Source organism: Chlamydotis macqueenii, chromosome 1 (assembly GCF_036417535.1).
Source record: "Chlamydotis macqueenii isolate bChlMac1 chromosome 1, bChlMac1.mat, whole genome shotgun sequence".
Taxonomy (NCBI): domain Eukaryota; kingdom Metazoa; phylum Chordata; class Aves; order Otidiformes; family Otididae; genus Chlamydotis; species Chlamydotis macqueenii.
In genome coordinates this window covers 53,162,113-53,189,706 of record NC_141556.1, presented here as the reverse complement: position 1 = coordinate 53,189,706, position 27,594 = coordinate 53,162,113, and the positions used below count along the sequence as shown (strand labels likewise).

Genomic DNA, 27,594 nt, shown 5'->3' with positions numbered 1-27,594 from the left:
CATGAGTTAAAGCATCCCTCACGTTGTCATCTTCTTACTGATCTCTCTGTGCTCAGGGAATACCATTTCTTTAGACGTGGGTCAGGCAGCTGCAGCAGGAGCTTACCAACGCTCTCCGAAAGAACTCCCTGGCAGAAGCTTCACTCAAAGCTAAGAAGCGCTACAGCAGCCACCTGCAGGAACAGAAACTGCAGCTGCAGAAGCAACTGGACAGGTCTAAAGCTAAGGTATGGACAAAGCCCGTCTCCTGGCTCTTGGCAGGGGCCCTGGCCTTTCTGGGAGCAAACCAGAGTGGGGAACTGATCCATTCCTGGGGGTCTGGTGTAACCCAGGCTGGTTCAGCACACGCCTAGCTGTGATGAGGGGGCTGGGAGGGAACAGCACCGCTGCCTTTGGTGCCTGGCTGTTTGCACCGCTGGAAGCAACAGCGGAGGGCTGCGCTAAGGTGGCCTTAGTACCCTGGGCACCTTTGCAACAGGAGTAGCTTGAGAAACATGTAAGCGACTCGCCTTGTTTTAGAAGCGCGGCGCCTACGATTAGAAAGGCCACTAACCGTGAAGTGGCTCTGTCCTTAAATGGACAAGGGTGTGTGTATTCCTTTCAGAGAGCTGCTTCTCAAGTTTCATGGAGCACATGTATTTGCTTCTCTGGGGTTTGGCGAAGCAGAGTGTGTGCTGATGGAGAAAGAGTAGGCATACTGGAGTGCTGTGGCGGTGCTTTCTTGTATTCCCTCATGACATCATCATTGTTATGGAGTTGAAAAGTCACTTCAGGAGCAGAAGGAGCTTCTAACTGGGTTGGAGTAGCCAACAAGGGGCTGCAAAGTGTTTGGAGCCCTTGAGAGAGGAGGACAAGGAGTGTTGGGGCAGCATTTAGGAAGCACTGTAGGAAATCAATGTAGATGTAGGACAGGGGCCCCTGTGTAGAAGGTCAAGAAGTAACATGGCTTTTGGCAGTTGACGTGAGAGTCAAAGCAGTCCACTCCTTTTTATCAAAGCTAAGCTGGCTACTGAGGATTCTTGTTGCGGTCTGACAGCGGCAGGAATTGAAAGAACGGCGTATCTGGACTGAGTGTTATGCCGAGTCCCTGAAGGACATCACAAAGAATAAAGAGAGGGAGCTAACCACTTCCAGGAACATGCAGGGCCTTCTGACCTCGCCTTGTGGAACTGCGGGTGTCCAAGAGCTGGAAGAACGCAGGCAACGGTAAGGAACCAACACAGTGGAGCAAGGCTTCGCTTTCTGCCATTGTGTGAAAACAACAGGACTCTCTTCTTGCGCCGCAGCGAGACAATACTACACAATTTTCAAAGATGCTTTTGGCTTAGATGAGGTCCTTTCACATTCCTCTTTTGGGATTTGTGCTCTGGTGGACGTCCTGTACTTCCTTTTCAGGCTCCAAGTTGGAAAGGCCAGGCTGGAAGCCACAGTCCGGCAACAAGCCAAGACCATTGAAGCCCTTCAGAAAGAGCTGCCAGCCTCTGCCTCAGGAAGCTTGTCGGAGCCTTCCCTCTTCATGAGCTACAGAGCCTAGCTCCATAATCCTGTGAGGAATTTGTAAGATGAGGTTTTCCTGAAAAGCCTCGGAGAGGTCAGTTCCTCTGTTCTACTGAGTAGAGGCTGCTCTGAAAGTCCTGCTGGCCCATTCCCCAGCTTTCCGGCTTTGAGAGTTGTCCCATTACGCTATCACAAATCCTACTTCATGCCGTCTTTGTTAGGGGGTTGATAATAATGCACCGGCTTAAGTATTGTCTGCTTTAGACCAGTTGTGAGGTTGAGACCTCAGGCAGCACTTCAGACAGTCATGCAGTACCAGGGATTTGGTACCTTCAGTTGCAGATCTGTGGTTGAGAGTTCCAAGAGGAGACTGGACTTGGGAGAGTCGTGTTACCTTCTTTGTGGAGAACACTGTCGGCACCTTCTGCATAAGGATCCTGTTCCTGTGCTCCTTGTGTGATGTATCTTTTCTATTTTGAAAATGTCAGAGTGAAAGCAAGAAAGTGAAGCAGGCGGTCAAGTTGAAATGCCAGTCAGAAGCACTTCTGGACGAAATGCGGAGAAGGAACACTGTGCTGGAGGAAGAACATAGCAGGCATGGCTTTTTAGTGCTTTAAAGAAATGTCACGTTGAGTAGAAGTCAAGCTTTACTGAACTCTGATGTAAAAGCACGTACGTAACGGTCTGTGAGCAAATTCAAGCCCCGCATTCGATCCTGCACAGTGCTCCTGTGCATGAGCCTATGGTTTTAAAAAGCTTCAAAAGGCCTTGCAAATGCAGACTGCCTGCAGTTCCCCTGGGAGGGAAGCGAGTCTTTTCTTCCTCCATCCAGGTAGACTTTGGGCCCTCCAAGTGATGCTGGAGGGCTGGCTCTTCTCAGTAATTCCTGGCCTGTCGAGCACCTTACAGATGAAGCAGGCCGTGACTGTGCTGCTTACATAAGAGTACGTGAGAAAGGCCAACTTGCTTTGCTTCATGCTTTCCTTACTAATTTGCCATGCAGGCTGAAGAGGCTTCTGGAGAGATATCAGACAATTCTGATGAAGTATGCTGGGAGAAAGAGAGAGCCTCAGCTCAGTTTCCAGGGCAGAGGTGAAGAAAGAGCTGTTCTGAGGTGGCCAACAAAGTTGGTAAACTAAGAAGAAAGGTGAGCTCTGGGTTGTTTGGTGGAGCTGAGGTGATTATTTTTCTCTGCTGGAACCTGTATGATTCTTCCCCTATACTTTTTCTCCATGTTGCTCATTATCTGTTGGCTGTATGTTGCAATTGATTGGCTTCTCTTGATGCTCCTGCTGTTGATGTAGCAGTAGTAGATGATGATGTTGATGGACACAGATGTAGTTAGCATGATGAATAAAAGACATGGGCCAGGAGTCCCAGCAGGGCTACTAAGGTCAATGGCATGAGACTAGCATGGTGGGTCACAGCCAAATAGAGCTGTCTAAAAGAGATACGGGAGAAAGAGCTGGACAAGGAATAAGGCAAAAATCGCAAGAAGCTGATCCGTATCTCTGTGTAACACAATCTTCCAGGTGTGTCTGTAGCCCATGGGCTGGAACTTTGTTGTTGACACGTATGAGTGACTGGTTCTCGTTATCTGGGTCTGTGCATTAGTGCTGTACTTTCAGGATCCACTTTCCAGTGCTGCCTTTGGCCCAGCCTGCTGTAAAGCTAACACACAGCCTTCTCTTTTCCTGCCCTTCCCCAGTCACAGCTGAACCTCCAATGCAGTTGGTGAGGAGAAGCTGCTGGAGCAGAGGAAGTGCCAGTGCCCAAAAACAGAGTGCTCACGGGAAGATGAACGAAGCCTGGAAACCTTTGCCTTCCACCTTGTGCAACCACTGCCCTGCATCTAATTCCAAGTGTTCTGTTGCAGCTTGGTATTTAATGAACTGTGTCATCTAGTACGTGTCTTAGTTCTGCTGCCCAATTGCAGCGCTTCAGGCCTAGCGGGTTTGGATGAGGAGAGTCCTGCTTTTGAAGGCTCGTTCAGGCTCTCTTCCCATGCAGGCCCTTGGCACGTCTCTCTCTGCCCTCGCTCTGAATGAAAATCAGTCCTGCAGACGTCTCCGAGAGGGAGCACGCGTCTGTGTCCTTTTCCTCTGCAGAGGCTTGAACCATGATTGTGCTCAGAGCAGGGACTAGCACTGAGCTACTGGTAATCATCAGTTACCAGACTCTTGCTGCCTTTTCAGAGCAATCCTCCTGGTGCTCAGGGCAGAAGGTGCTGGGTGAGCTTCTGGTAGCCAGGGAAGCTTTGCAGATCGCACAGAGATCCGATGGATTTGGAGCTCGCCAAGGGGAAGGGTGTGAAGGAGTGGGCACAAGCTGGAGCAGGCGGAATCCCTCCTCAACCTAAGGAAAAACCTTTTCTTTTCTGAGGGTGGTGGGAGAGCGGTGCCAGGAAGCAGGGTGCTGTGCTGCTCCCTCGGGGACGGGGAGCCAAAGGGGCTCCCATGGCAGCAGGGCAGGGCCCAGCCTCGGCCTATCCGAGAGAGGGGAGCAGGGTTGGGCCAGGGCGGGCAGCCAGGGCAGCAGACAGCCCAGAGGGACAAACAAGTGCCTGCAGAGGCAGCAGCTCTGCGGGCAAGCCAGGAATTCAGGCCAGGCCGGGCTGGGGTTCAGACCCACGGGTGGCAAGCAGGGTCAGACACAGCCCAGTGATGGCCAAGCAAGGCCGCGGGGAGGCCAAGGGCAGGCCGGGAAGACAGCCTGCGGGCTGGGGCCTGCACCAGTGTTGACGCGGAAGTCACGGACACTGCACACGACCAATATGATCAAGGAAATGCCGCTTTATTGTTGATACATCCCGGTTAATATAGCCCTTCTAATTCCCTATCATGCACAAGCTCTTTACTAATTGGCTAACTACATCATGCACGCGCTCTTAGCTAAAATATGATTCGTTAAGTCTCTTTGTTCATGCGCATGGTCCTCTCCACCTGCATCCTGCTTCACGTTCTGCTTTCAGTCACGTACACCAGCCTTTCCTCCTCCTTTCAAGGTTGCTTCATCACTTTCTCACAGACGGCCTCCGCGATGTCCTTGAAGCCTGCTGCTCACAAACATAACAACTCCTTTTGGTCTGGATTGTTCGCTAAGTGTCCTTGATTCTCCAGATATCCAACACACCAGCGTGGTCCGCGGCCAGGCACAGGCACAGCTGAGACAGAGCTGGAGCCAGCGACGCCATGGCAGAGCTCAGGCAGGGCCTGGAGGCTTCTGCCTATGCCTCAGTGAGCATCTTGGGCCTATGGGCTGGAGGCCCAGGGGCCTGGGGTGGGGCTGGACACCCTGGCTCAGCCTGCTGGTGGCTTATTTGTGCCACAGAGAGGTTGTGGAGTCTCCATGCCTGGAGATGCTCCAAACTGGACGTGGACCTGCACCACCTGCCCTGGCTGACTCTGCTTGGAGCAGGGCGTGGACAGACTAGATGGATGAGATGAGGTCCCTTCCAGCCTCAAGGATGCTGTGCTTTCAAGGCCCAAATATCTCCAGTGACACGGAAGTTTCACGCTGCAGGCACTGTTTTATTGGGCTAGACGTCCTGCCCGCTCTAATGCGCGTGTCTGACCTGAGCTGTAACCGTAGTCTTCCTTGGGCTACATGCAACAGACAAAACAACTGCAGACTGTATCCAGCGTCTCCAGGCACAAGGATGGCAACAGCCTTCTCGGACACCAAGTCATCTTGTGATGTGTGTTGCCGCCAGTGAAGAATGGCCATAGAGTTAACCAGGCAAATCTTGATTTCCAAGCCCAGGTCATGAGGAAAGAACCTTTGGGGACTTCTCGAACTCCCCAGCCAGCAGTTCCTCATCTCTTCTGCACACCTTCAGGAAAGCTGCTGAGAAAGTGCCCTAGAGGCATTGGTGTGCCACCCTCTGGGTGGCTGGGCCAAGCCATGCAGTGCCACCACTCTGGAAATGAGGGCTACAGCAGAAAGAAATGAGTCTCCCTCTCTCCCTCAGCTGAAACAGTTTCCCTAGGTAGTTCCCTTTGCTGCTGCAGAAATGCTTTTGTCAGTGCAATGCAGAAGGCAGCATGAGGGAAGCCACAAGCAACTAAGAGGGACAGCTTCGTAAACCACTGACAACAATTATGCCATAGCCTCAGGCAGAGCGAGAGGACCCCTGTGACACTGGTTGCTCACCAGGCAACACCAGCTGTATCATAGCTCTGCAGGGTCGACTCGCCAGAGTTGTTCTAGTCTCTCATTGGGCTTTCCGCTAAGAGCTTGCCAAGCTGACATTCAGATGCATTTTTATACTTTTGGGACTTCTGTTTCCCACAGCGCAGTTTGAGACCTGCAAGTGGAGAAGAACCATCATGCTTCAGGTGTGGCTGGGCTGCAGTGGAAGCTGACAGCTATGGAGGTCCACGTGGCCCAGACCCCACCTCTGCAAACACAAGCAGGTAGCTAGCTAGGCATTGCAACTTTGACAAGACACTCTTTCACAAATACACAAAGTGCACTTGGCAAAACCAGACTGACATAATGCTCCACCTCCTCTCCAGGCAAACACCCTTCACACTCGTGAGTTAACAGATGTCCTGGCTCTAAAACCAAAACGGCCTTTGGAGGACACCAAAGGTGTCTTCAAACAGTAAACCGCACCCATTCTTCGCATACTTGAGAAGGAGAGCTCTGCCAAGGAACACTGCTGCAAGGTCCCTTCTAACCCTAACTATTCTATGATTCCCAAGGCAGCAGCAAGCTCCATGGTGATGTGTAAGCGGAAGAAATCTGGCTGCTCAGCAGTCCACTCAAAGACTCCTGAGCGCAGCACTTGCCCTGATTTTGCTGGGGTGCAGGGGGAGACAGCTCCAGTGACAAGACAGCATGAGGCAGGACCAGACTGGCTCTGGCCCTCGCTCCTCCTCCTCTCCACCATCAGGTAGCTGCTAGGCATTATGTAGCTTCCGAACTCCCACACAAGCAGTTCAAAAGGTCTGACTCAGGATCTCTTCTCTAGCTGGTAGCAGGTGGCACAAGGGAACAATACATCCAAACAAACGCCAATATTTTTGGTTTGCATGTCTTGCACTGGTTCTCCCCAGAGAGCGAGTGTCAGTGCCAGAAGCAGCCGGTGGAAGCGCAAGAGTCTTTTCTCCACGCAGGAGACTTTCTTGGCATAGCACTGCCCCAGCCACCCTCTGTGTTCTGCAGCAACAGCTGAACAGAGCACAGGAATCAAGTGCAAGGGAACATTTTCTTTTCTTGCTATCCTGACAACCCCCACAGCTGCTGCCAGTTCTGTCTGTCCTACACACATGGCACTGCTGCCTCCAGCTCAGCACTCGGGCGCATCCGGAGCGAGGGTTATGCCGAGTCCCTGAAGGACGCCACAAAGAATAAGGAGAGGGAGCTAACCGCTTCCAGGAACATGCAGGGCCTTCTGACCTCGCCTTGTGGAACTGCGGGTGTCCAAGAGCTGGAAGAACGCAGGCAACGATAAGGAACCAACACAGTGGAGCAAGGCTTCGCTTTGTGCCATTGTGTGAAAACAACAGGACTCTCTTCTTGCGCCCCAGCGAGACAATGCTACACAATTTTCAAAGATGCTTTTGGCTTAGATGAGGTCTTTTCACACTCTTCTTCTGAGATTTGTGCTCTGGTGGACTTCTGGGAGAAGGCCTCTACTTCTTTTTCAGGCTCCAAGTTGGAAAGGCCAGGCTGGAAGCCACAGTCCGGCAACAAGCCAAGACCATTGAAGCTCTTCAGAAAGAGCTGCCAGCCTCTGCCTCAGGAAGCTTGTCGGAGCCTTCCCTGAAACCGTGAACAGGAACGCCTGTGGTGTCATCTGCAGAGCTTTGTACCGTCCCGACTTGAAATTTCCCAGCCGGGCTAATTCGGGTGTTGGTGTCAGTGTAAAGAAGGTGCCTTTGCCCATGGCCAACACGAAGCAAATGAGCCTGGGCAGGGCTCACGTGCTACACGCACCTGGCACTGTGTGCCGAGGAGCTGACGCACGTTTTCCTCGGGATCGCAGGAGCTGAGCCGCCTGGCAGGAGAGCACGCCGGGGGACTGACGCGCGGATCAAACTCTACAACTCGGAGAGCCTTATAAAGCAGGCATGTTTATTCGGCGCCGGGTGCGTGGGGGATCGCTCCTCCAAAAGCACACACACCGACAGCACATTTTACCAAAAATGTATACGGTGCAGGTATACATATTCATAGGATTGCACAATACAGACATACATATGCATGAGCGAGGCGGGGTTATTAAAAAACACTTGCGTAAGCATTTCAGATCTGTGTCTGGTGGTCGTTCACTTCTTCTGGGGTCTTATCTTCCTCCAGATCAACTTCAGTCATTCACCCACGCTCTCCTTTCACTGGGTGATTTCAGCAGTTTCTTAACGACTTCTGACCAACATTGCAGCTCCCGTTATCCTGTCCTTTGCTGGACGTATCAGTCCTCGACAAATACCAGTTTCTGGACAAATACCGGTCCCTGACAAGCTTAAGCGAGTTTCAAGGCAAACAGGATCGTTAGGCGTTGTCCAGCAGACAGCGAGCCTCCTGAATCAAGCAATATGCAGACAGTTACTCCCCTACATCAAGCAATATTTAGCAGAGAGTTAATTCCCGGTATCAGGACATGTGGCCACGGCAGCGCGCGCGCCTCGTCCCGGCGGGGTGCGCGTTCACACCAGCCCCGACGGGGGGGTCACTGCGAGTGAGGGCGAGAGCCAGGCGAGAGACCGCCCGACGTCCCCGCCCGCCCGAGCCAGGCGCTGGCCGCCTCCGGCTCCGCTTTTGGGGACCCGCAGCCCCAGGCTCCGCGGCCACGCGCTGAGGGCAAACGCGGAGCGGGCGAGGCGAGGGCCGCTTCGGCGACTGCCGCAGCCCCCGGCCGCGGGGGCGCCCCGACGCCGCAGGCAGCGTAGACTCCGCAGTCTGCGTACACTTACGGAGCCTCCAGCCAGCCTGTCACCCTGTGACGCCCCCGCCGCGCCCTCTGTGACGCCCCCCGCTGCCGCTGGAAAGCCGCCCCCGGCAGCCGCCGCCGCTCAGTGCTGTCGCCGCCGCGGCGGGACCGGCAGCGCGTCTCGGGCTGGCAGCGTCGGGGGCTGCGAGCCGCGGCCGCCGCTCGGGGCTCCCCTCTCGGCTCTTGTCGCCCTCTCTCCGCCCTCTCCCCGTCCCTTCCCGTCCCGGGGCTCGCCAGAGCCCGCCGGCCGCCTGCTGCGGCTGCTCACGCCGGGCCGGCCCGCGCCCTCGTCCCCGCCGCAGCATGCAGAGCCTCCGCGGACTCTTCAGGAGGGGGCGGCAGCGGCCGCCGTCCGGCAGCGCTCCCGCGCCCGGCGCCGCCGGGGCCTCCGAGCAGCGGCAGAGGGGCCGGGGCGGGCTGCACAGCGCGGCCGCCGACGGCGACCTGGCCCAGCTGCAGCGGCGCTGGTGGCTGAAGAGACTCCGCATCAACGGGCGCGACGCCAACAAGCAGTAAGGGCCGGGCACTGCCCCTAGCAAAGCTTCCACCCACCCCGGCTGCAAGAGCCGGCAAAGCCCAGCGGGGTCGCAAGCGCCCTCGGAGCAGGGCCGGCTCCACAGCGCTGGCCTTGCCGGAGGCCTGCCCAAGCTGGGACCGGAGCCGGCGGGTGCTCCGCTCCGCCCTGCCCTGCCCTGCCCTGCCCTGCCCTGCCCTGCCCTGCCCTGCCCGCCTGGTGCCTGTAGTGAATCTTGTGTGCGGCTCAGCAGGCCTTCGGCCAGGCAGAGACGGCTCCTTTCCTGTCGCCAGACTGAGTGGCTTGTTTGAGCAGGGCACGGCTTCCCCTTGCTGTTACAAGTCCCATCCCCTGCGTCTCTGGGCACGCCTGGCGCGGGACTGATCGGGGCAAAACCCAGGGCCTTGCGCAGTCTCTCTTTAATTCCTAGGACGCCTCTGCACCTTGCTTGTGCGAACGGCCATGCAGATGTCGTTCGCTTTCTGGTAGGACAGAAGTGCAAGCTAAACCCTCGCGACAACTATAAGAAGTCGCCCCTGATGAAGGTACGTGGAATGTGTTATGCTGTTGTCCGTTGGGCTTATCGATTACGTGCTGAGCGATACGTACCTCGCGTGACTCTTTACATAGGTCTGCATAGAATTGTATCCTATGATTCTACGAAACAGGCAGGTTGTAGTCAGCGGGGATGGGGCATATGTTGCCTGATCTTTGCAGACGCTCGTACTTCCCAGTGTTGGGAAGATGCGGGAGTTCTGACAGAGAGAAACGTAGACGTTGGAAGTTATTCTGCCTTTGTGTCTTGTTTCCAGGCAGTAGAGCACCGGCACAAAGAATGCGCGGCTATTCTGCTGGAGCACGGTGCCAACCCTGACCTCCACTGTGCCAGCGGCAACACTGCCCTTCACCTGGCTACCATCATGTCTAGCAAGTCGCTAGTGGAGCTGTTACTTGAGCACAATGCCCATATTGATGCTAAGGATGATGTAAGCTTGGATTTTGCGTAAGGCTCCTCTTCCCAACACTTGCTTGACTTTTCTCTGTTATTCTAAGGAGATTATATCTCCTTTCAGTTCGGGTACACTCCGCTTGCTGTTGCGATCACGAGGCGCTGTCAAGAGATGATTGAGTTGCTTCTTCAAAAAGGAGCTGACGTGCACGCTCAAGATAAGCATGAAAGGTGAAGGCTTTGTCAAAAGTGCACACGGGACTCCTTAGCATTGTTCAGGCTGGACTGATGGGAGGCATAGGAATGAGCTTTGCAAAAGAACCTGGAGCTGCGCAGAAGGAGCTCGTTCTGCGTGACTTGTGAAAGCAGGCCTGCACCCGGCGGCTCTCTCACCTCAGGGGACGATTGCCGCACTGAGGACTGCAAGAAAGCGTTGGCTGTGGTGCCACTGACGCACACACACAGCCTCCCCTGTCTGCTCTGGGCAGGTGGTTGGCCTGGAGACCTCCTGGGGTCCCACCAACCTGAATTCTCCAATGCTTCCGTGTGTTTGGCTGTGCTTTCACTCCGGCTCTAGGAGAGGGGAAATGAGTTGTATGGGAAGCAAAGAGGGGCTGAAGTAATGGCAGTGCAATGTCTGCAGAAGCTGATGTATTTCCTATCATCTCTTGGATGCTTTAGGACCATTCTTATGCTTGCTGCTGTTGTTGGGGATATGAATATCATACGACTACTTCTTCGGCATGGTGCTGATCCTTCTCAGAAAGACGTGTTTGGTTGCACAGTTACGAATTATGCCGCAGTATCTCCATATGCTGAGTAAGTGGTTGACATCCTCATTAGAGCAGCTGCATTGTCAGAGTGTCCGTGCTGATGTAGGGCCCTTTTTGGTGCCATCAGCAGGGTTGAATGAAGTGTTGAGACCTTTGTTGAAGCCTGGCTCAGTGACATCTTCTGATGCATCTCTTTCCCTGTCAAGAGTGGATTTGTAGGCTGAGGAAAACTTTCCCCCACAGTTCTCTCTGAGAATTCTCCCAAGTGTGCTGCCAAGCTTCACTCCACCAAACTGACTCGCAACTACCTGCCTTTTGTTTCAGAGGGGATCTAAATGATATCCTCTGAGTTCAAGCATGTTTGAGGGTTGCTGTAGCAAAACAAGATGGTCATTCCTTCCCTCCAGGCTTCTGGCACAGTATCAGTCTTGTGCTAATGCACCACTTTGCACAGCAGCCTTGGTCAGGCGTACGGTTTTTATATTTTCTTTTCTTGTTTGTTTGGGGTTTTTTTGTTTTGTTTCTAGTTCTGCTTACGAGGCAAACCTGAAAGTGGTCTCTCTCCGGATCCCCAACTGACCCTCTGCCAGGGTTGTTAGAAGATAACACCTATGCAATGTACTGAACCCCTGCAGTGCCTGGAATGCAACCGCAGTCTTTGTTGGGCTCTTGATATCCCACCTAGGAGCTCTGTAACCTCTCAGGTCCTCGGACCAACCATGGGAATTTCCAAACCCCTTCAAAGTCAGGACTGGGTTTGAGGAGACGTCACCCTGGCTTCAAGGGTGACGAAGTGTTGCTGCAGCATTAGGATAGCGTCCTGCTGAGGTAGAAGCCTTGTTGTGAGATGTCTGTCTGCCAGGCGGGCTTTTAAAGCTCACTGGCCCTGGAAATGGAGAGGAGGTTTGTCAGATGAGACTGTAGCCAGCAGGGGTGTGTTACTCTATAGACAAGAATAGGCACCTGTGCGTGAACACGCCTGTGGTGAGAGTTTCAGTTTCCACTATTCTAGAAATGCAGTAATGTGGAGGGGTGGGGTGGTGGTGTAACTCTCTGCAGATGGCTAGGAATATGTGTAGGTTCACTCACAAATGGCTGTTGCTCTTTCAGTAGAGCGTGGATGAGAGTGTGGGGGTGTGTTTTTACAGAATGCATTTCCTTCCTTTCTGTATATAGCACTGCAAAGCAACTGGAGGAACATTTGCACTGCAAAAGGACAGGAGATTGTTCTGTGGGAGGCACAGAAGGCGCAGCAGTACTTGACAGCTCTTGCTCTGGGAAGCCTGCTGAATTTCCCTTGGGCGCACCTGCACTGGCCACAGCAGGTAGGATCCTTCACCATGAAGGAGGTGATGACGACAATGCACTGTGGCCTGCAGGAGAACACTAAAACGCTGACTGGAATGTAGGGGTGGAGAGATGTGGAAAGGCAGATTGAAATAGCAGCTAACAGCAGAAACGTGCTTCTTACACCCTTTCTAGGAGTCTTGCCAGCAGCAGGAGCACAGCAGGAGGAACAGTTTGATTCCCCTTCTGATTATGAGGTACCTTCTCTGAAGGGAAGGCAGTGGGGCCCCACTGGCCTCCCTTGCTTTTGATCTCATTTCCCTCTGCTTCGGCGTCCTCCGCACACTCCGAACCGGGACCTTGCCATGCTGTGCAGGTTTTCACGCCTGTCTTAATTTACACAGTCAGATGCTGAAGGTCCAAGTAGTCGGCCAACCATTGTCATGGTTACAGCGGATGTCCACCACGGAGCAAGCTGGGAGCCAGTTGCAGAGGAGCCCGGCAATGGTAATTTCCTGATGGACTAATGGTTGCCTTTGTAAGCTTCTCTGGACTGAAGCAGACAGGGAAAAGCAGAGTGAAATAAGCACTCACAGCATCATCGCGCTTCTTTCCTCTTTTGTAGGTGCCTTGCCAGAGGGGGGAGCAGAAGAAGAGGAAGATGAGGACTCCTCTTTTGATTCTGAGGTAGAATCCTAGAACCAGAATCATTGTGGTGGGAAAAGTCCCTGAAGATCATTGAGTCTAACCGCAAATGTTACACTGCCATGCCCACCCCTAAACCGTGTCCCTAAGCACCACATCTATGCATCTTCTGAACACCTCCGGGGACGGTGACTCAACCACTTCCCTGGCCAGCCTGTTCCAGTGCTCCATAAGCCTTCCAGCAATGAAAGCTTTCCTAAGATCCCAGCTAAACCTCCCCTGGCCCAACTTGAGGCCATTTCCTATGCTGCTATCAAATCCCTCTTGGGCAAAGAGAGCGACGCCCACCTCGCCACCACCTCTTGCAGTGAGGGGCCCAAAACTAAACCCAGTGCTCAAGATGTGGCCTCCCAAGTGCCGAGTCCAAAGGGACAATCACTTCCCTAGCCCCGCTGCCCACACTATTTCTCATACAAGCCAGGATGCTGGTGGCCTCCTTGGCCAGCTGGCCACACTGCTGCCTCATATTCAGGCACCCGTCAAACAACACCCCCACATCCCTTTCCACCAGGCAGCTTTGCAGCCACTCTTCCCTATCTAAGAAGGACTCCCTGGGGTCTCCCTGGCCTCCCTTGCTTTTGGTCTCATTTCTCTCTACTGCTGCCTCCGCCACATGCTCCAAACTGGGACCTTGCCATGCCGCTGCTGCAGGCAAGCTCCTCAGTTTGGACTGGGATGAAGGAGGTCAAGCTAATGACTCGGCTCTCCTACCAGCTGTCCTTTGAGCTGGACTTGTAGTACAGGATTGAAGCAGTAAAGCTTCCCACCAGTTATGATCCTCTGAAATCCTACCAGGTTGGCGCTGTGAGGATTACTGTTTTTCCTCCACATAGGTCTCTTCTCCACATCCAGTCCGTGTCAAGCGGTTGCCCATGGGGTATACAGCCTAGACGCTTTGCTCCCTCTGTCTGCTTCCCCTCTGTCTCTTGGGCAGGTGTTCTTCAGTTCCTTTTGAAAGCCCTGCTCCACAGAGATGCCTAACACGCTGCTTCTGTTTGCCGTTCTCCTTCTTTCCGTCACCTGATACCACGTTATGGGTGTTGGCTGAAGCAAGAGCTTTGCAAGTGGAAGTGGGTTGAGAAAGAGTCTGTGCCAGTTTTCACGCATGTCTTTTAATCTACACAGTCGGATGCTGAAGGTCCAAGATCTGGGCCAACCACCATGGTGCTTCCAGAGAAATTCCACCACGGAGCCCGCTGGGAGCCATTGGCAGAGGAGCCCAGCAATGGTAATTTCCTGATGGACTAATGATTACCTTTGTAAGCTTCTCTGGACTGAAGCGGACAGGGAAAAGCAGAGTGAAATAAGCACTCACAGCAGCATCGCGCTTCTTTCCTCTTTTGTAGGTGGCCTGCCAGCGGTGGGATCGCTGCGGCAGCGCAGCGGCAGTCTGGCCGGGTTGCACACCACGGCGGCCAGCGGCGACCTGGCCCAGCTGCAGCGCCACTGGTGGCTGAAAAGACTCCGCATCAATGGGCGCGACGCCAACAAGCAGTAAGGGCCGCTCTCCTTTTGCTGGCCTGGGTGGCTGGGCAGTCCTCCTGGAGGCCTGGGCACAAGAGCCTGCTTGGGCAGGTTCAGTGACACAGCTGAGGAAATGCCTCCAGACTCAACTGTCCCCTCTTGGGGACTACTCCTAGACATCCCCAGGCTTCGGGTGGGCAACTGCTGTCACCGGCTCTGCAACGAGAAAGCTTGCTTTCGGCTTCCTTTTGGCAGTTGAGCCTTGTGGGCCTATGTGGCGAGTTCCACAGCCTGAAACCATGTCTTCAGCTGTCTCCCTGTGACAGCTAACTGAAGATCTTTAATTCCTAGGACGCCTCTGCACCTTGCTTGTGCGAACGGCCATGCAGATGTCGTTCGCTTTCTGGTAGGACAGAAGTGCAAGCTAAACCCTCGCGACAACTATAAGAAGTCGCCCCTGATGAAGGTACGTGGAATGTGTTATGCTGTTGTCCGTTGGGCTTATCGATTACGCGCTGAGCGATACATACCTCACGTGACTCTTTACATAGGTCTGCATAGAATTGTATCCTGTGATTCTACGAAACAGGCAGGTTGTAGTCAGCGAGGATGGGGCATATGTTGCCTGATCTTTGCAGACGCTCGTACTTCCCAGTGTTGGGAAGATGCGGGAGTTCTGACAGAGAGAAACGTAGACGTTGGAAGTTATTCTGCCTTTGTGTCTTGTTTCCAGGCAGTAGAGCACCGGCACAAAGAATGCGCGGCTATTCTGCTGGAGCACGGTGCCAACCCTGACCTCCACGGTGCCAGCGGCAACACTGCCCTTCACCTGGCTACCATCATGTCTAGCAAGTCGCTAGTGGAGCTGTTACTTGAGTACAATGCCCATATTGATGCTAAGGATGATGTAAGCTTGGATTTTACGTAAGGCTCCTCTTCCCAACACTTGCTTGACTTTTCTCTGTTATTCTAAGGAGATTATATCTCCTTTCAGTTCGGGTACACTCCGCTTGCTGTTGCGATCACGAGGCGCTGTCAAGAGATGATTGAGTTGCTTCTTCAAAAAGGAGCTGACGTGCACGCTCAAGATAAGCATGAGAGGTGAAGGCTTTGTTAAAAGTGCGCACGGGACTCCTTAGCATTGTTCAGGCTGGACTGATGGGAGGCATAGGAATGAGCTTTGCAAAAGAACCTGGAGCTGCGCGGAAGGAGCTCGTTCTGCGTGACTTGTGAAAGCAGGCCCGCACCCGGCGGCTCTCTCACCTCAGGGGACGATTTCCTCACTGAGGACTGCAAGAAAGCGTTGGCTGTGGTGCCACTGACGCACACACACAGCCTCCCCTGTCTGCTCTGGGCAGGTGGTTGGCCTGGAGACCTCCTGGGGTCCCACCAACCTGAATTCTCCAATGCTTCCGTGTGTTTGGCTGTGCCTTCACTCTGGCTCTAGGAGAGGGGAAATGAGTTGTATGGGAAGCAAAGAGGGGCTGAAGTAATGGCAGTGCAATGTCTGCAGAAGCTGATGTATTTCCTATCATCTCTTGGATGCTTTAGGACCATTCTTATGCTTGCTGCTGTTGTTGGGGATATGAATATCATACGACTACTTCTTCGGCATGGTGCTGATCCTTCTCAGAAAGACGTGTTTGGTTGCACAGTTACGAATTATGCCACAGTATCTCCATATGCTGAGTAAGTGGTTGACATCCTCGTTAGAGCAGCTGCATTGTCAGAGTGTCCGTGCTGATGTAGGGCCCTTTTTGGTGCCATCAGCAGGGTTGAATGAAGTGTTGAGACCTTTGTTGAAGCCTGGCTCAGTGACGTCTTCTGATGCATCTCTTTCCCTGTCAAGAGTGGATTTGTAGGCTGAGGAAAACTTTCCCCCACAGTTCTCTCTGAGAATTCTCCCAAGTGTGCTGCCAAGCTTCACTCCACCAAACTGACTCGCAACTACCTGCCTTTTGTTTCAGAGGGGATCTAAATGATATCCTCTGAGTTCAAGCATGTTTGAGGGTTGCTGTAGCAAAACAAGATGGTCATTCCTTCCCTCCAGGCTTCTGGCACAGTACCAGTCTTGTGCTAATGCACCACTTTGCACAGCAGCCTTGGTCAGGCACACGGTTTTTATATTTTCCTTTCTTGTTTGTTTGGGGTTTTTTTGTTTTGTTTCTAGTTCTGCTTATGAGGCAAACCTGAAAGTGGTCTCTCTCCGGATCCCCAACTGACCCTCTGCCAGGGTTGTTAGAAGATAACACCTATGCAATGTACTGAACCCCTGCAGTGCCTGGAATGCAACCGCAGTCTTTGTTGGGCTCTTGATATCCCACCTAGGAGCTCTGTAACCTCTCAGGTCCTCGGACCAACCATGGGAATTTCCAAACCCCTTCAAAGTCAGGACTGGGTTTGAGGAGACGTCACTCTGGCTTTAAGGGTGACGAAGAGTTGCTGCAGCATTAGGATAGCGTCCTGCTGAGGTAGAAGCCTTGTTGTGAGATGTCTGTCTGCTAGGGGGGCTTTTTAAGCTCACTGGCCCTGGAAATGGAGAGGAGGTTTGTCAGATGAGACTGTAGCCAGCAGGGGTGTGTTACTCTATAGACAAGAATAGGCACCTGTGCGTGAACACGCCTGTGGTGAGAGTTTCAGTTTCCACTATTCTAGAAATGCAGTAATGTGGAGGGGTGGGGTGGTGGTGTAACTCTCTGCAGATGGCTAGGAATATGTGTAGGTTCACTCACAAATGGCTGTTGCTCTTTCTGTAGAGAGTGGATGTGAGTGCGGGGGGGGTGTTTTTACAGAGTGCATTTCCTTCCCTTCTGTATATAGCACTGCAAAGCAACTGGAGGAACATGTGCGCTGCAAAAGGACAGGAGATTGTTCTGCGGGAGGCACAGAAGGCGTAGCAGTACTTGACAGCTCTTGCTCTGGGAAGCCTGCTGAATTTCCCTTGGGCGCACCTGCACTGGCCACAGCAGGTAGGATCCTTCACCATGAAGGAGGTGATGACGACAATGCACTGTGGCCTGCAGGAGAACACTAAAACGCTGACTGGAATGCAGGGGTGGAGAGATGTGGAAAGGCAGATTGAAATAGCAGCTAAATAGCAGCAATGTGCTTCTTACACCCTTTCTAGGAGTCTTGCCAGCAGCAGGAGCACAGCAGGAGGAACAGTTTGATTCCCCTTCTGATTATGAGGTACGTTCTCTGAAGGGAAGGCAGTGGGGCCCCACTGGCCTCCCTTGCTTTTGGTCTCATTTCCCTCTGCTTCGGCGTTCTCCACATTCTCCTAGCTGGCACCTTGCTATGCTGTGCTGGTTTTCACGCATGTCTTTTAATCTACACAGTGCAATGCTGAAGATCCAAGAATTGTGCCAGCCAGCGTGGTGGTTACAGCAGAAGTCCACCACGGAGCCTGCTCGGAGCCAGTTGCAGACAAGCGCGGCAATGGTAATTTTCCTATGGACGAAATGTTTGCCTATGAAATCTTCTCTGGACTGAAGCGGATAGGGAAAAGTGGAGTGAAATAAGCACTCGCAGCAGCATCTCACTTCTTACTTCCTTTTTAGGTATCTTGCCAGCAGCAGAAGCTCTGCAAGTGGAAGATTTTGACTCCTCTTCTGAGAATGAGTTACTTTCTCTTCCACAGGTAATGCAGAAGTTACGCTTCTGTAGCCCCAGTGCTGAAATGCGCCGTGATGCTGTCGTGTAGCTGGGGATTCCTTTCCTCCCTCTCGGTCTTTCTCTGTTCTTGTTCGCTCAGATTTCTGCACCGGGCAGAGAAGAGCTTCAGCTAAAGAAGGATGCTTCAACTCAGGCAGATTGTCGAGGCTACAGACAGGTGACTCTGCTAAAGGCTGATACCTATTAGGGCAACTAGACTCTATCACTGTACAGAGAGCTTTTCTTCTTACTGAGTTCATTTTCAAGTGCTGCTAGGAGGATTTAGTGATTCTGCACCTGGAGTGTATTTTGGCCCTCCTTTTGTTTGCGTTGTGAAGCAGAAGAGCTGCATAAAGAGAGAAAACTGCGGCCTTGGGAAAAGCTCATGTGCAGACTTGCAGCCTGTGTTCCAAGGAGAGAAATACTTAAGCCTTTTTTGTCTTTTAGGAAAGAGAAAGCTTCATAAAGAGCTGCTGATCATTTGGATATGCTCAGCTGAGAAAGATGCCTCCACATCCCTGCTGGTGGCAGCCAAAATCTCTTCTCTTTGAATTCCCTGAGTCCTAGAAGCATGGAATGGCTTGGGTTGGAAAGGTCCTTTAAGGATTGTCTAGTCCAACCCCCTGCCATCTTCCACTGCATCAGGTTACTCAAAGCCTCCTCCAACTGGCCTTCAACCACTTCCAGGGATGGAGCATCTACAACTTCTCTGGGCAACGTGCTGCAGTGTCACACCACCCTCGTTGCAAACAATTTCTTCCTTATGTCCAGTACCAATCTACACTCTTTCAGTTTAAAACCCTTGCCCTTTGTCCTGTCACTACAGGCATTGGCAAAAAGTCTCTCTCCATCTTTCTACATTGAAAGGCTACAAGTAGTTCTCCACAGAGCCTGCTCTTCCCCAGGCTGAACAACCCCAACTCTCTCCGCCTTTGTTCATGGCAGAGCTGTTCCAGCCGTCTGATCGTTTTTGTGACCCTCCTCTGGACCCACTCTAACCGCTCCATGTTTTCCTTGTACAGGGTACCCCAGAGCTGGATGCAGTACTCCAGGTAGGGTCTCATGACAGCAGAGTAGAAGGGGAGAACCACCTCCCTCAGCCTCCAGGCCACCCTGAAGACCGATCTAGTGACATCATCCCATGAGTAAAAGCATCTCTCACGTTGTCATCTTCTTATTGATCTCTCCATGCTCACGGAATACCATTTCTTTAGACGTGGGTCAGGCAGCTGCAGCAGGAGCTTACCAACGCTCTCCGAAAGAACTCCCTGGCAGAAGCTTCACTCAAAGCTAAGAAGCGCTACAGCAGCCACCTGCAGGAACAGAAACTGCAGCTGCAGAAGCAACTGGACAGGTCTAAAGCTAAGGTATGGACAAAGCCCGTCTCTTGGCTCTTGGCAGGGGGCCCGGCCTTTCTGGGAGCAAACCAGAGTGGGGAACTGATCCATTCCTGGGGGTCTGGTGTAACCCAGGCTGGTTCAGCACACGCCTAGCTGTGGTGAGGGGGCTGGGAGGGAACAGCACCGCTGCCTTTGGTGCCTGACTGTTTGCACCGCTGGAAGCAACAGCGGAGGGCTGCGCTAAGGTGGCCTTAGTACCCTGGGCACCTTTGCAACAGGAGTAGCTTGAGAAACATGTAAGCGACTCGCCTTGTTTTAGAAGCGCGGCGCCTACAATTAGAAAGGCCACTAACCGTGAAGTGGCTCTGTCCTTAAATGGACAAGGGTGTGTGTATTCCTTTCAGAGAGCTGCTTCTCAAGTTTCATGGAGCACATGTATTTGCTTCTCTGGGGTTTGGCGAAGCAGAGTGTGTGCTGATGGAGAAAGAGTAGGCATACTGGAGTGCTGTGGCGGTGCTTTCTTGTATTCCCTCATGACATCATCATTGTTATGGAGTTGAAAAGTCACTTCAGGAGCAGAAGGAGCTTCTAACTGGGTTGGAGTAGCCAACAAGGGGCTGCAAAGTGTTTGGAGCCCTTGAGAGAGGAGGACAAGGAGTGTTGGGGCAGCATTTAGGAAGCACTGTAGGAAATCAATGTAGATGTAGGACAGGGGCCCCTGTGTAGAAGGTCAAGAAGTAACATGGCTTTTGGCAGTTGACGTGAGAGTCAAAGCAGTCCACTCCTTTTTATCAAAGCTAAGCTGGCTACTGAGGATTCTTGTTGTGGTTTGACAGCTGCAGGAATTGAAAGAATGGCGTATCTGGACTGAGTGTTATGCCGAGTCCCTGAAGGACGCCATAAAGAATAAGGAGAGGGAGCTAACCACTTTCAGGAACATGCAGGACCTTCTGGCCGTGTCTTGTGGAACTGCGGCTGTCCAAGAGCTGGAAGAACGCAGGCAACGGTAAGGAACCAACACAGTGGAGCAAGGCTTCGCTTTCTGCCATTGTGTGAAAACAACAGGACTCTCTTCTTGCATCCCAGTGAGACAATGCTACACAATTTTCAAAGATGCTTTTGGCTTAGATGAGGTCCTTTCACATTCCTCTTTTGGGATTTGTGCTCTGGTGGACTTCCATGATAAGTCCTGTACTTCCTTTTCAGGCTCCAGGTTGGAAAGGTCAGGCTGGAAGCCACAGTCCGGCAACAAGCCAAGACCATTGAAGCCCTTCAGAAAGAGCTGCAAGCCTCTGCCTCAGTAAGCTTGTCGAAGCCTTCCCTCTTCATGAGCTACAGAGCCTAGCTCCATAATCCTGTGAGGAATTTGTAAGATGAGGTTTTCCTGAAAAGCCAAGAGAGGTCAGTTCCTCTGTTCTACTGAGTAGAGGCTGCTCTGAAAGTCCTGCTGGCCCATTCCCCAGCTTTCCGGCTTTGAGAGTTGTCCCATTACGCTATCACAAATCCTACTTCATGCCGTCTTTGTTAGGGGGTTGAAAATAATGCACCGGCTTAAGTATTGTCTGCTTTAGACCAGTTGTGAGGTTGAGACCTCAGGCAGCACTTCAGACAGTCATGCAGTACCAGGGATTTGGTACCTTCAGTTGCAGATCTGTGGTTGAGAGTTCCAAGAGGAGACTGGACTTGGGAGAGTCGTGTTACCTTCTTTGTGGAGAACACTGTCTGCACCTTCTGCATAAGGATCCTGTTCCTGTGCTCCTTGTGTGATGTATCTTTTCTATTTTGAAAATGTCAGAGTGAAAGCAAGAAAGTGAAGCAGGCGGTCAAGTTGAAATGCCAGTCAGAAGCACTTCTGGACGAAATGCGGAGAAGGAACACTCTGCTGGAGGAAGAACATAGCAGGCATGGCTTTTTAGTGCTTTAAAGAAATGTCACGTTGAGTAGAAGTCAAGCTTTACTGAACTCTGATGTAAAAGCACGTACGTAACGGTCTGTGAGCAAATTCAAGCCCCGCATTCGATCTTGCACAGTGCTCCTGTGCATGAGCCTATGGTTTTAAAAAGCTTCAAAAGGCCTTGCAAATGCAGACTGCCTGCAGTTCCCCTGGGAGGGAAGCGAGTCTTTTCTTCCTCCATCCAGGTAGACTTTGGGCCCTCCAAGTGATGCTGGAGGGCTGGCTCTTCTCAGTAATTCCTGGCCTGTCGAGCACCTTACAGATGAAGCAGGCCGTGACTGTGCTGCTTACATAAGAGTACGTGAGAAAGGCCAACTTGCTTTGCTTCATGCTTTCCTTACTAATTTGCCATGCAGGCTGAAGAGGCTTCTGGAGAGATATCAGACAATTCTGATGAAGTATGCTGGGAGAAAGAGAGAGCCTCAGCTCAGTTTCCAGGGCAGAGGTGAAGAAAGAGCTGTTCTGAGGTGGCCAACAAAGTTGGTAAACTAAGAAGAAAGGTGAGCTCTGGGTTGTTTGGTGGAGCTGAGGTGATTATTTTTCTCTGCTGGAACCTGTATGATTCTTCCCCTATACTTTTTCTCCATGTTGCTCATTATCTGTTGGCTGTATGTTGCAATTGATTGCTTCTCTTGATGCTCCTGCTGTTGATGTAGCAGTAGTAGATGATGATGTTGATGGACACAGATGTAGTTAGCATGATGAATAAAAGACATGGGCCAGGAGTCCCAGCAGGGCTACTAAGGTCAATGGCATGAGACTAGCATGGTGGGTCACAGCCAAATAGAGCTGTCTAAAAGAGATACGGGAGAAAGAGCTGGACAAGGAATAAGGCAAAAACCGCAAGAAGCTGATCCGTATCTCTGTGTAACACAATCTTCCAGGTGTGTCTGTAGCCCATGGGCTGGAACTTTGTTGTTGACACGTATGAGTGACTGGTTCTCGTTATCTGGGTCTGTGCATTAGTGCTGTACTTTCAGGATCCACTTTCCAGTGCTGCCTTTGGCCCAGCCTGCTGTAAAGCTAACACACAGCCTTCTCTTTTCCTGCCCTTCCCCAGTCGCAGCTGAACCTCCAATGCAGTTGGTGAGGAGAAGCTGCTGGAGCAGAGGAAGTGCCAGTGCCCGAAAACAGAGTGCTCACGGGAAGATGAACGAAGCCTGGAAACCTTCGCCTTCCACCTTGTGCAACCACTGCCCTGCATCTAATGCCAAGTGTTCTGTTGCAGCTTGGTATTTAATGAACTGTGTCATCTAGTACGTGTCTTAGTTCTGCTGCCCAATTGCAGCGCTTCAGGCCTAGCGGATTTGGATGAGGAGAGTCCTGCTTTTGAAGGCTCGTTCAGGCTCTCTTCCCATGCAGGCCCTTGGCACGTCTCTCTCTGCCCTCGCTCTGAATGAAAATCAGTCCTGCAGACGTCTCCGAGAGGGAGCATGCGTCTGTGTCCTTTTCCTCTGCAGAGGCTTGAACCATGATTGTGCTCAGAGCAGGGACTAGCACTGAGCTACTGGTAATCATCAGTTACCAGACTCTTGCTGCCTTTTCAGAGCAATCCTCCTGGTGCTCAGGGCAGAAGGTGCTGGGTGAGCTTCTGGTAGCCAGGGAAGCTTTGCAGATCGCACAGAGATCCGATGGATTTGGAGCTCGCCAAGGGGAAGGGTGTGAAGGAGTGGGCACAAGCTGGAGCAGGCGGAATCCCTCCTCAACCTAAGGAAAAACCTTTTCTTTTCTGAGGGTGGTGGGAGAGCGGTGCCAGGAAGCAGGGTGCTGTGCTGCTCCCTCGGGGACGGGGAGCCAAAGGGGCTCCCATGGCAGCAGGGCAGGGCCCAGCCTCGGCCTATCCGAGAGAGGGGAGCAGGGTTGGGCCAGGGCGGGCAGCCGGGGCAGCAGACAGCCCAGAGGACAAACAAGTGCCTGCAGAGGCAGCAGCTCTGCGGGCAAGCCAGGAATTCAGGCCAGGCCGGGCTGGGGTTCAGACCCACGGGTGGCAAGCAGGGTCAGACACAGCCCAGTGATGGCCAAGCAAGGCTGCGGGGAGGCCAAGGGCAGGCCGGGAAGACAGCCTGTGGGCTGGGGCCTGCACCAGTGTTGACGCGGAAGTCACGGACACTGCACACGACCAATATGATCAAGGAAATGCCGCTTTATTGTTGATACATCCCGGTTAATATAGCCCTTCTAATTCCCTATCATGCACAAGCTCTTTACTAATTGGCTAACTACATCATGCACGCGCTCTTAGCTAAAATATGATTCGTTAAGTCTCTTTGTTCATGCGCACGGTCCTCTCCACCTGCATCCTGCTTCACGTTCTGCTTTCAGTCACGTACACCAGCCTTTCCTCCTCCTTTCAAGGTTGCTTCATCACTTTCTCACAGACGGCCTCCGCGATGTCCTTGAAGCCTGCTGCTCACAAACATAACAACTCCTTTTGGTCTGGATTGTTCGCTAAGTGTCCTTGATTCTCCAGATATCCAACACACCAGCGTGGTCCGCGGCCAGGCACAGGCACAGCTGAGACAGAGCTGGAGCCAGCGACGCCATGACAGAGCTCAGGCAGGGCCTGGAGGCTTCTGCCTATGCCTCAGTGAGCATCTTGGGCCTATGGGCTGGAGGCCCAGGGGCCTGGGGTGGGGCTGGACACCCTGGCTCAGCCTGCTGGTGGCTTATTTGTGCCACAGAGAGGTTGTGGAGTCTCCATGCCTGGAGATGCTCCAAACTGGACGTGGACCTGCACCACCTGCCCTGGCTGACTCTGCTTGGAGCAGGGCGTGGACAGACTAGATGGATGAGATGAGGTCCCTTCCAGCCTCAAGGATGCTGTGCTTTCAAGGCCCAAATATCTCCAGTGACACGGAAGTTTCACGCTGCAGGCACTGTTTTATTGGGCTAGACGTCCTGCCCGCTCTAATGCGCGTGTCTGACCTGAGCTGTAACCGTAGTCTTCCTTGGGCTACATGCAACAGACAAAACAACTGCAGACTGTATCCAGCGTCTCCAGGCACAAGGATGGCAACAGCCTTCTCAGACACCAAGTCATCTTGTGATGTGTGTTGCCGCCAGTGAAGAATGGCCATAGAGTTAGCCAGGCAAATCTTGATTTCCAAGCCCAGGTCATGAGGAAAGAGCCTTTGGGGACTTCTCGAACTCCCCAGCCAGCAGGTCCTCATCTCTTCTGCACACCTTCAGGAAAGCTGCTGAGAAAGTGCCCTAGAGGCATTGGTGTGCCACCCTCTGGGTGGCTGGGCCAAGCCATGCAGTGCCACCACTCTGGAAATGAGGGCTACAGCAGAAAGAAATGAGTCTCCCTCTCTCCCTCAGCTGAAACAGTTTCCCTAGGTAGTTCCCTTTGCTGCTGCAGAAATGCTTTTGTCAGTGCAATGCAGAAGGCAGCATGAGGGAAGCCACAAGCAACTAAGAGGGACAGCTTCGTAAACCACTGACAACAATTATGCCATAGCCTCAGGCAGAGCGAGAGGACCCCTGTGACACTGGTTGCTCACCAGGCAACACCAGCTGTATCATAGCTCTGCAGGGTCAACTCGCCAGAGTTGTTCTAGTCTCTCATTGGGCTTTCCGCTAAGAGCTTGCCAAGCTGACATTCAGATGCATTTTTATACTTTTGGGACTTCTGTTTCCCACAGCGCAGTTTGAGACCTGCAAGTGGAGAAGAACCATCATGCTTCAGGTCTGGCTGGGCTGCAGTGGAAGCTGACAGCTATGGAGGTCCACGTGGCCCAGACCCCACCTCTGCAAACACAAGCAGGTAGCTAGCTAGGCATTGCAACTTTGACAAGACACTCTTTCACAAATACACAAAGTGCACTTGGCAAAACCAGACTGACATAATGCTCCACCTCCTCTCCAGGCAAACACCCTTCACACTCGTGAGTTAACAGATGTCCTGGCTCTAAAACCAAAACGGCCTTTGGAGGACACCAAAGGTGTCTTCAAACAGTAAACCGCACCCATTCTTCGCATACTTGAGAAGGAGAGCTCTGCCAAGGAACACTGCTGCAAGGTCCCTTCTAACCCTAACTATTCTATGATTCCCAAGGCAGCAGCGAGCTCCGTGGTGATGTGTAAGCGGAAGAAATCTGGCTGCTCAGCAGTCCACTCAAAGACTCCTGAGCGCAGCACTTGCCCTGATTTTGCTGGGGTGCAGGGGGAGACAGCTCCAGTGACAAGACAGCATGAGGCAGGACCAGACTGGCTCTGGCCCTCGCTCCTCCTCCTCTCCACCATCAGGTAGCTGCTAGGCATTATGTAGCTTCCGAACTCCCACACAAGCAGTTCAAAAGGTCTGACTCAGGATCTCTTCTCTAGCTGGTAGCAGGTGGCACAAGGGAACAATACATCCAAACAAACGCCAATATTTTTGGTTTGCATGTCTTGCACTGGTTCTCCCCAGAGAGCGAGTGTCAGTGCCAGAAGCAGCCGGTGGAAGCGCAAGAGTCTTTTCTCCACGCAGGAGACTTTCTTGGCATAGCACTGCCCCAGCCACCCTCTGTGTTCTGCAGCAACAGCTGAACAGAGCACAGGAATCAAGTGCAAGGGAACATTTTCTTTTCTTGCTATCCTGACAACCCCCACAGCTGCTGCCAGTTCTGTCTGTCCTACACACATGGCACTGCTGCCTCCAGCTCAGCACTCGGGCGCATCCGGAGCGCGGGTTATGCCGAGTCCCTGAAGGACGCCACAAAGAATAAGGAGAGGGAGCTAACCGCTTCCAGGAACATGCAGGGCCTTCTGACCTCGCCTTGTGGAACTGCGGGTGTCCAAGAGCTGGAAGAACGCAGGCAACGATAAGGAACCAACACAGTGGAGCAAGGCTTCGCTTTCTGCCATTGTGTGAAAACAACAGGACTCTCTTCTTGCGCCCCAGCGAGACAATGCTACACAATTTTCAAAGATGCTTTTGGCTTAGATGAGGTCCTTTCACACTCTTCTTCTGAGATTTGTGCTCTGGTGGACTTCCGTCATAAGTCCTGTACTTCCTTTTCAGGCTCCAAGTTGGAAAGGCCAGGCTGGAAGCCACAGTCCGGCAACAAGCCAAAACCATTGAAGCCCTTCAGAAAGAGCTGCCAGCCTCTGCCTCAGGAAGCTTGTCGGAGCCTTCCCTGAAACCGTGAACAGGAACGCCTGTGGTGTCATCTGCAGAGCTTTGTACCGTCCCGACTTGAAATTTCCCAGCCGGGCTAATTCGGGTGTTGGTGTCAGTGTAAAGAAGGTGCCTTTGCCCATGGCCAACACGAAGCAAATGAGCCTGGGCAGGGCTCACGTGCTACACGCACCTGGCACTGTGTGCCGGGGAGCTGACGCACGTTTTCCTCGGGATCGCAGGAGCTGAGCCGCCTGGCAGGAGAGTACGCCGGGGGAATGACGCGCGGATCAAACTCTACAACTCGGAGAGCCTTATAAAGCAGGCATGTTTATTCGGCGCCGGGTGCGTGGGGGATCGCTCCTCCAAAAGCACACACACCGACAGCACATTTTACCAAAAATGTATACGGTGCAGGTATACATATTCATAGGATTGCACATGGAGACATACATATGCATGAGCGAGGCGGGGTTATTAAAAAACACTTGCGTAAGCATTTCAGATCTGTGTCTGGTGGTCGTTCACTTCTTCTGGGGTCTTATCTTCCTCCAGATGAACTTCAGTCATTCACCCATGCTCTCCTTTCACTGGGTGATTTCAGCAGTTTCTTAACGACTTCTGACCAACATTGCAGCTCCCGTTATCCTGTCCTTTGCTGGACGTATCAGTCCTCGACAAATACCAGTTTCTGGACAAATACCGGTCCCTGACAAGCTTAAGCGAGTTTCAAGGCAAACAGGATCGTTAGGCGTTGTCCAGCAGACAGCGAGCCTCCTGAATCAAGCAATATGCAGACAGTTACTCCCCTACATCAAGCAATATTTAGCAGAGAGTTAATTCCCGGTATCAGGACATGTGGCCACGGCAGCGCGCGCGCCTCGTCCCGGCGGGGTGCGCGTTCACACCAGCCCCGACGGGGGGGTCACTGCGAGTGAGGGCGAGAGCCAGGCGAGAGACCGCCCGACGTCCCCGCCCGCCCGAGCCAGGCGCTGGCCGCCTCCGGCTCCGCTTTTGGGGACCCGCAGCCCCAGGCTCCGCGGCCACGCGCTGAGGGCAAACGCGGAGCGGGCGAGGCGAGGGCCGCTTCGGCGACTGCCGCAGCCCCCGGCCGCGGGGGCGCCCCGACGCCGCAGGCAGCGTAGACTCCGCAGTCTGCGTACACTTACGGAGCCTCCAGCCAGCCTGTCACCCTGTGACGCCCCCGCCGCGCCCTCTGTGACGCCCCCCGCTGCCGCTGGAAAGCCGCCCCCGGCAGCCGCCGCCGCTCAGTGCTGTCGCCGCCGCGGCGGGACCGGCAGCGCGTCTCGGGCTGGCAGCGTCGGGGGCTGCGAGCCGCGGCCGCCGCTCGGGGCTCCCCTCTCGGCTCTTGTCGCCCTCTCTCCGCCCTCTCCCCGTCCCTTCCCGTCCCGGGGCTCG

The 27,594-nt window shown here is 53.1% G+C and overlaps 2 protein-coding genes across 2 annotated transcripts in view; both read left to right on the top strand.

The window, feature by feature from the left end:
• The window catches only part of LOC147602063 (uncharacterized), a 31,848-nt gene extending 30,314 nt beyond the window's left edge, over positions 1-1,534 (top strand). Inside the window, exons 17-19 of the mRNA XM_086745428.1 lie at positions 75-227; positions 1,037-1,206; positions 1,396-1,534. Of these exons, the coding sequence (XP_086601554.1) occupies positions 75-227; positions 1,037-1,206; positions 1,396-1,534 (462 nt within the window). The remainder of the gene's footprint in view (positions 1-74; positions 228-1,036; positions 1,207-1,395) is intronic.
• Positions 1,535-8,737: 7,203 nt separating this feature from the next.
• Positions 8,738-26,926, top strand: LOC147602062 (uncharacterized). The gene is made up of 20 exons (XM_086745312.1): positions 8,738-8,946; positions 9,379-9,493; positions 9,761-9,934; positions 10,022-10,128; positions 10,579-10,673; positions 11,819-11,995; positions 12,153-12,242; positions 14,009-14,156; positions 14,478-14,592; positions 14,860-15,033; positions 15,121-15,227; positions 15,760-15,815; positions 17,254-17,315; positions 17,465-17,567; positions 17,687-17,777; positions 17,898-17,958; positions 18,995-19,147; positions 19,957-20,126; positions 20,327-20,420; positions 26,813-26,926. Exons 1-20 carry the CDS (start codon positions 8,738-8,740, stop codon positions 26,924-26,926), a joined length of 2,415 nt encoding a protein of 804 aa, XP_086601438.1.
• The last annotated feature ends 668 nt before the right edge of the window (positions 26,927-27,594 follow it).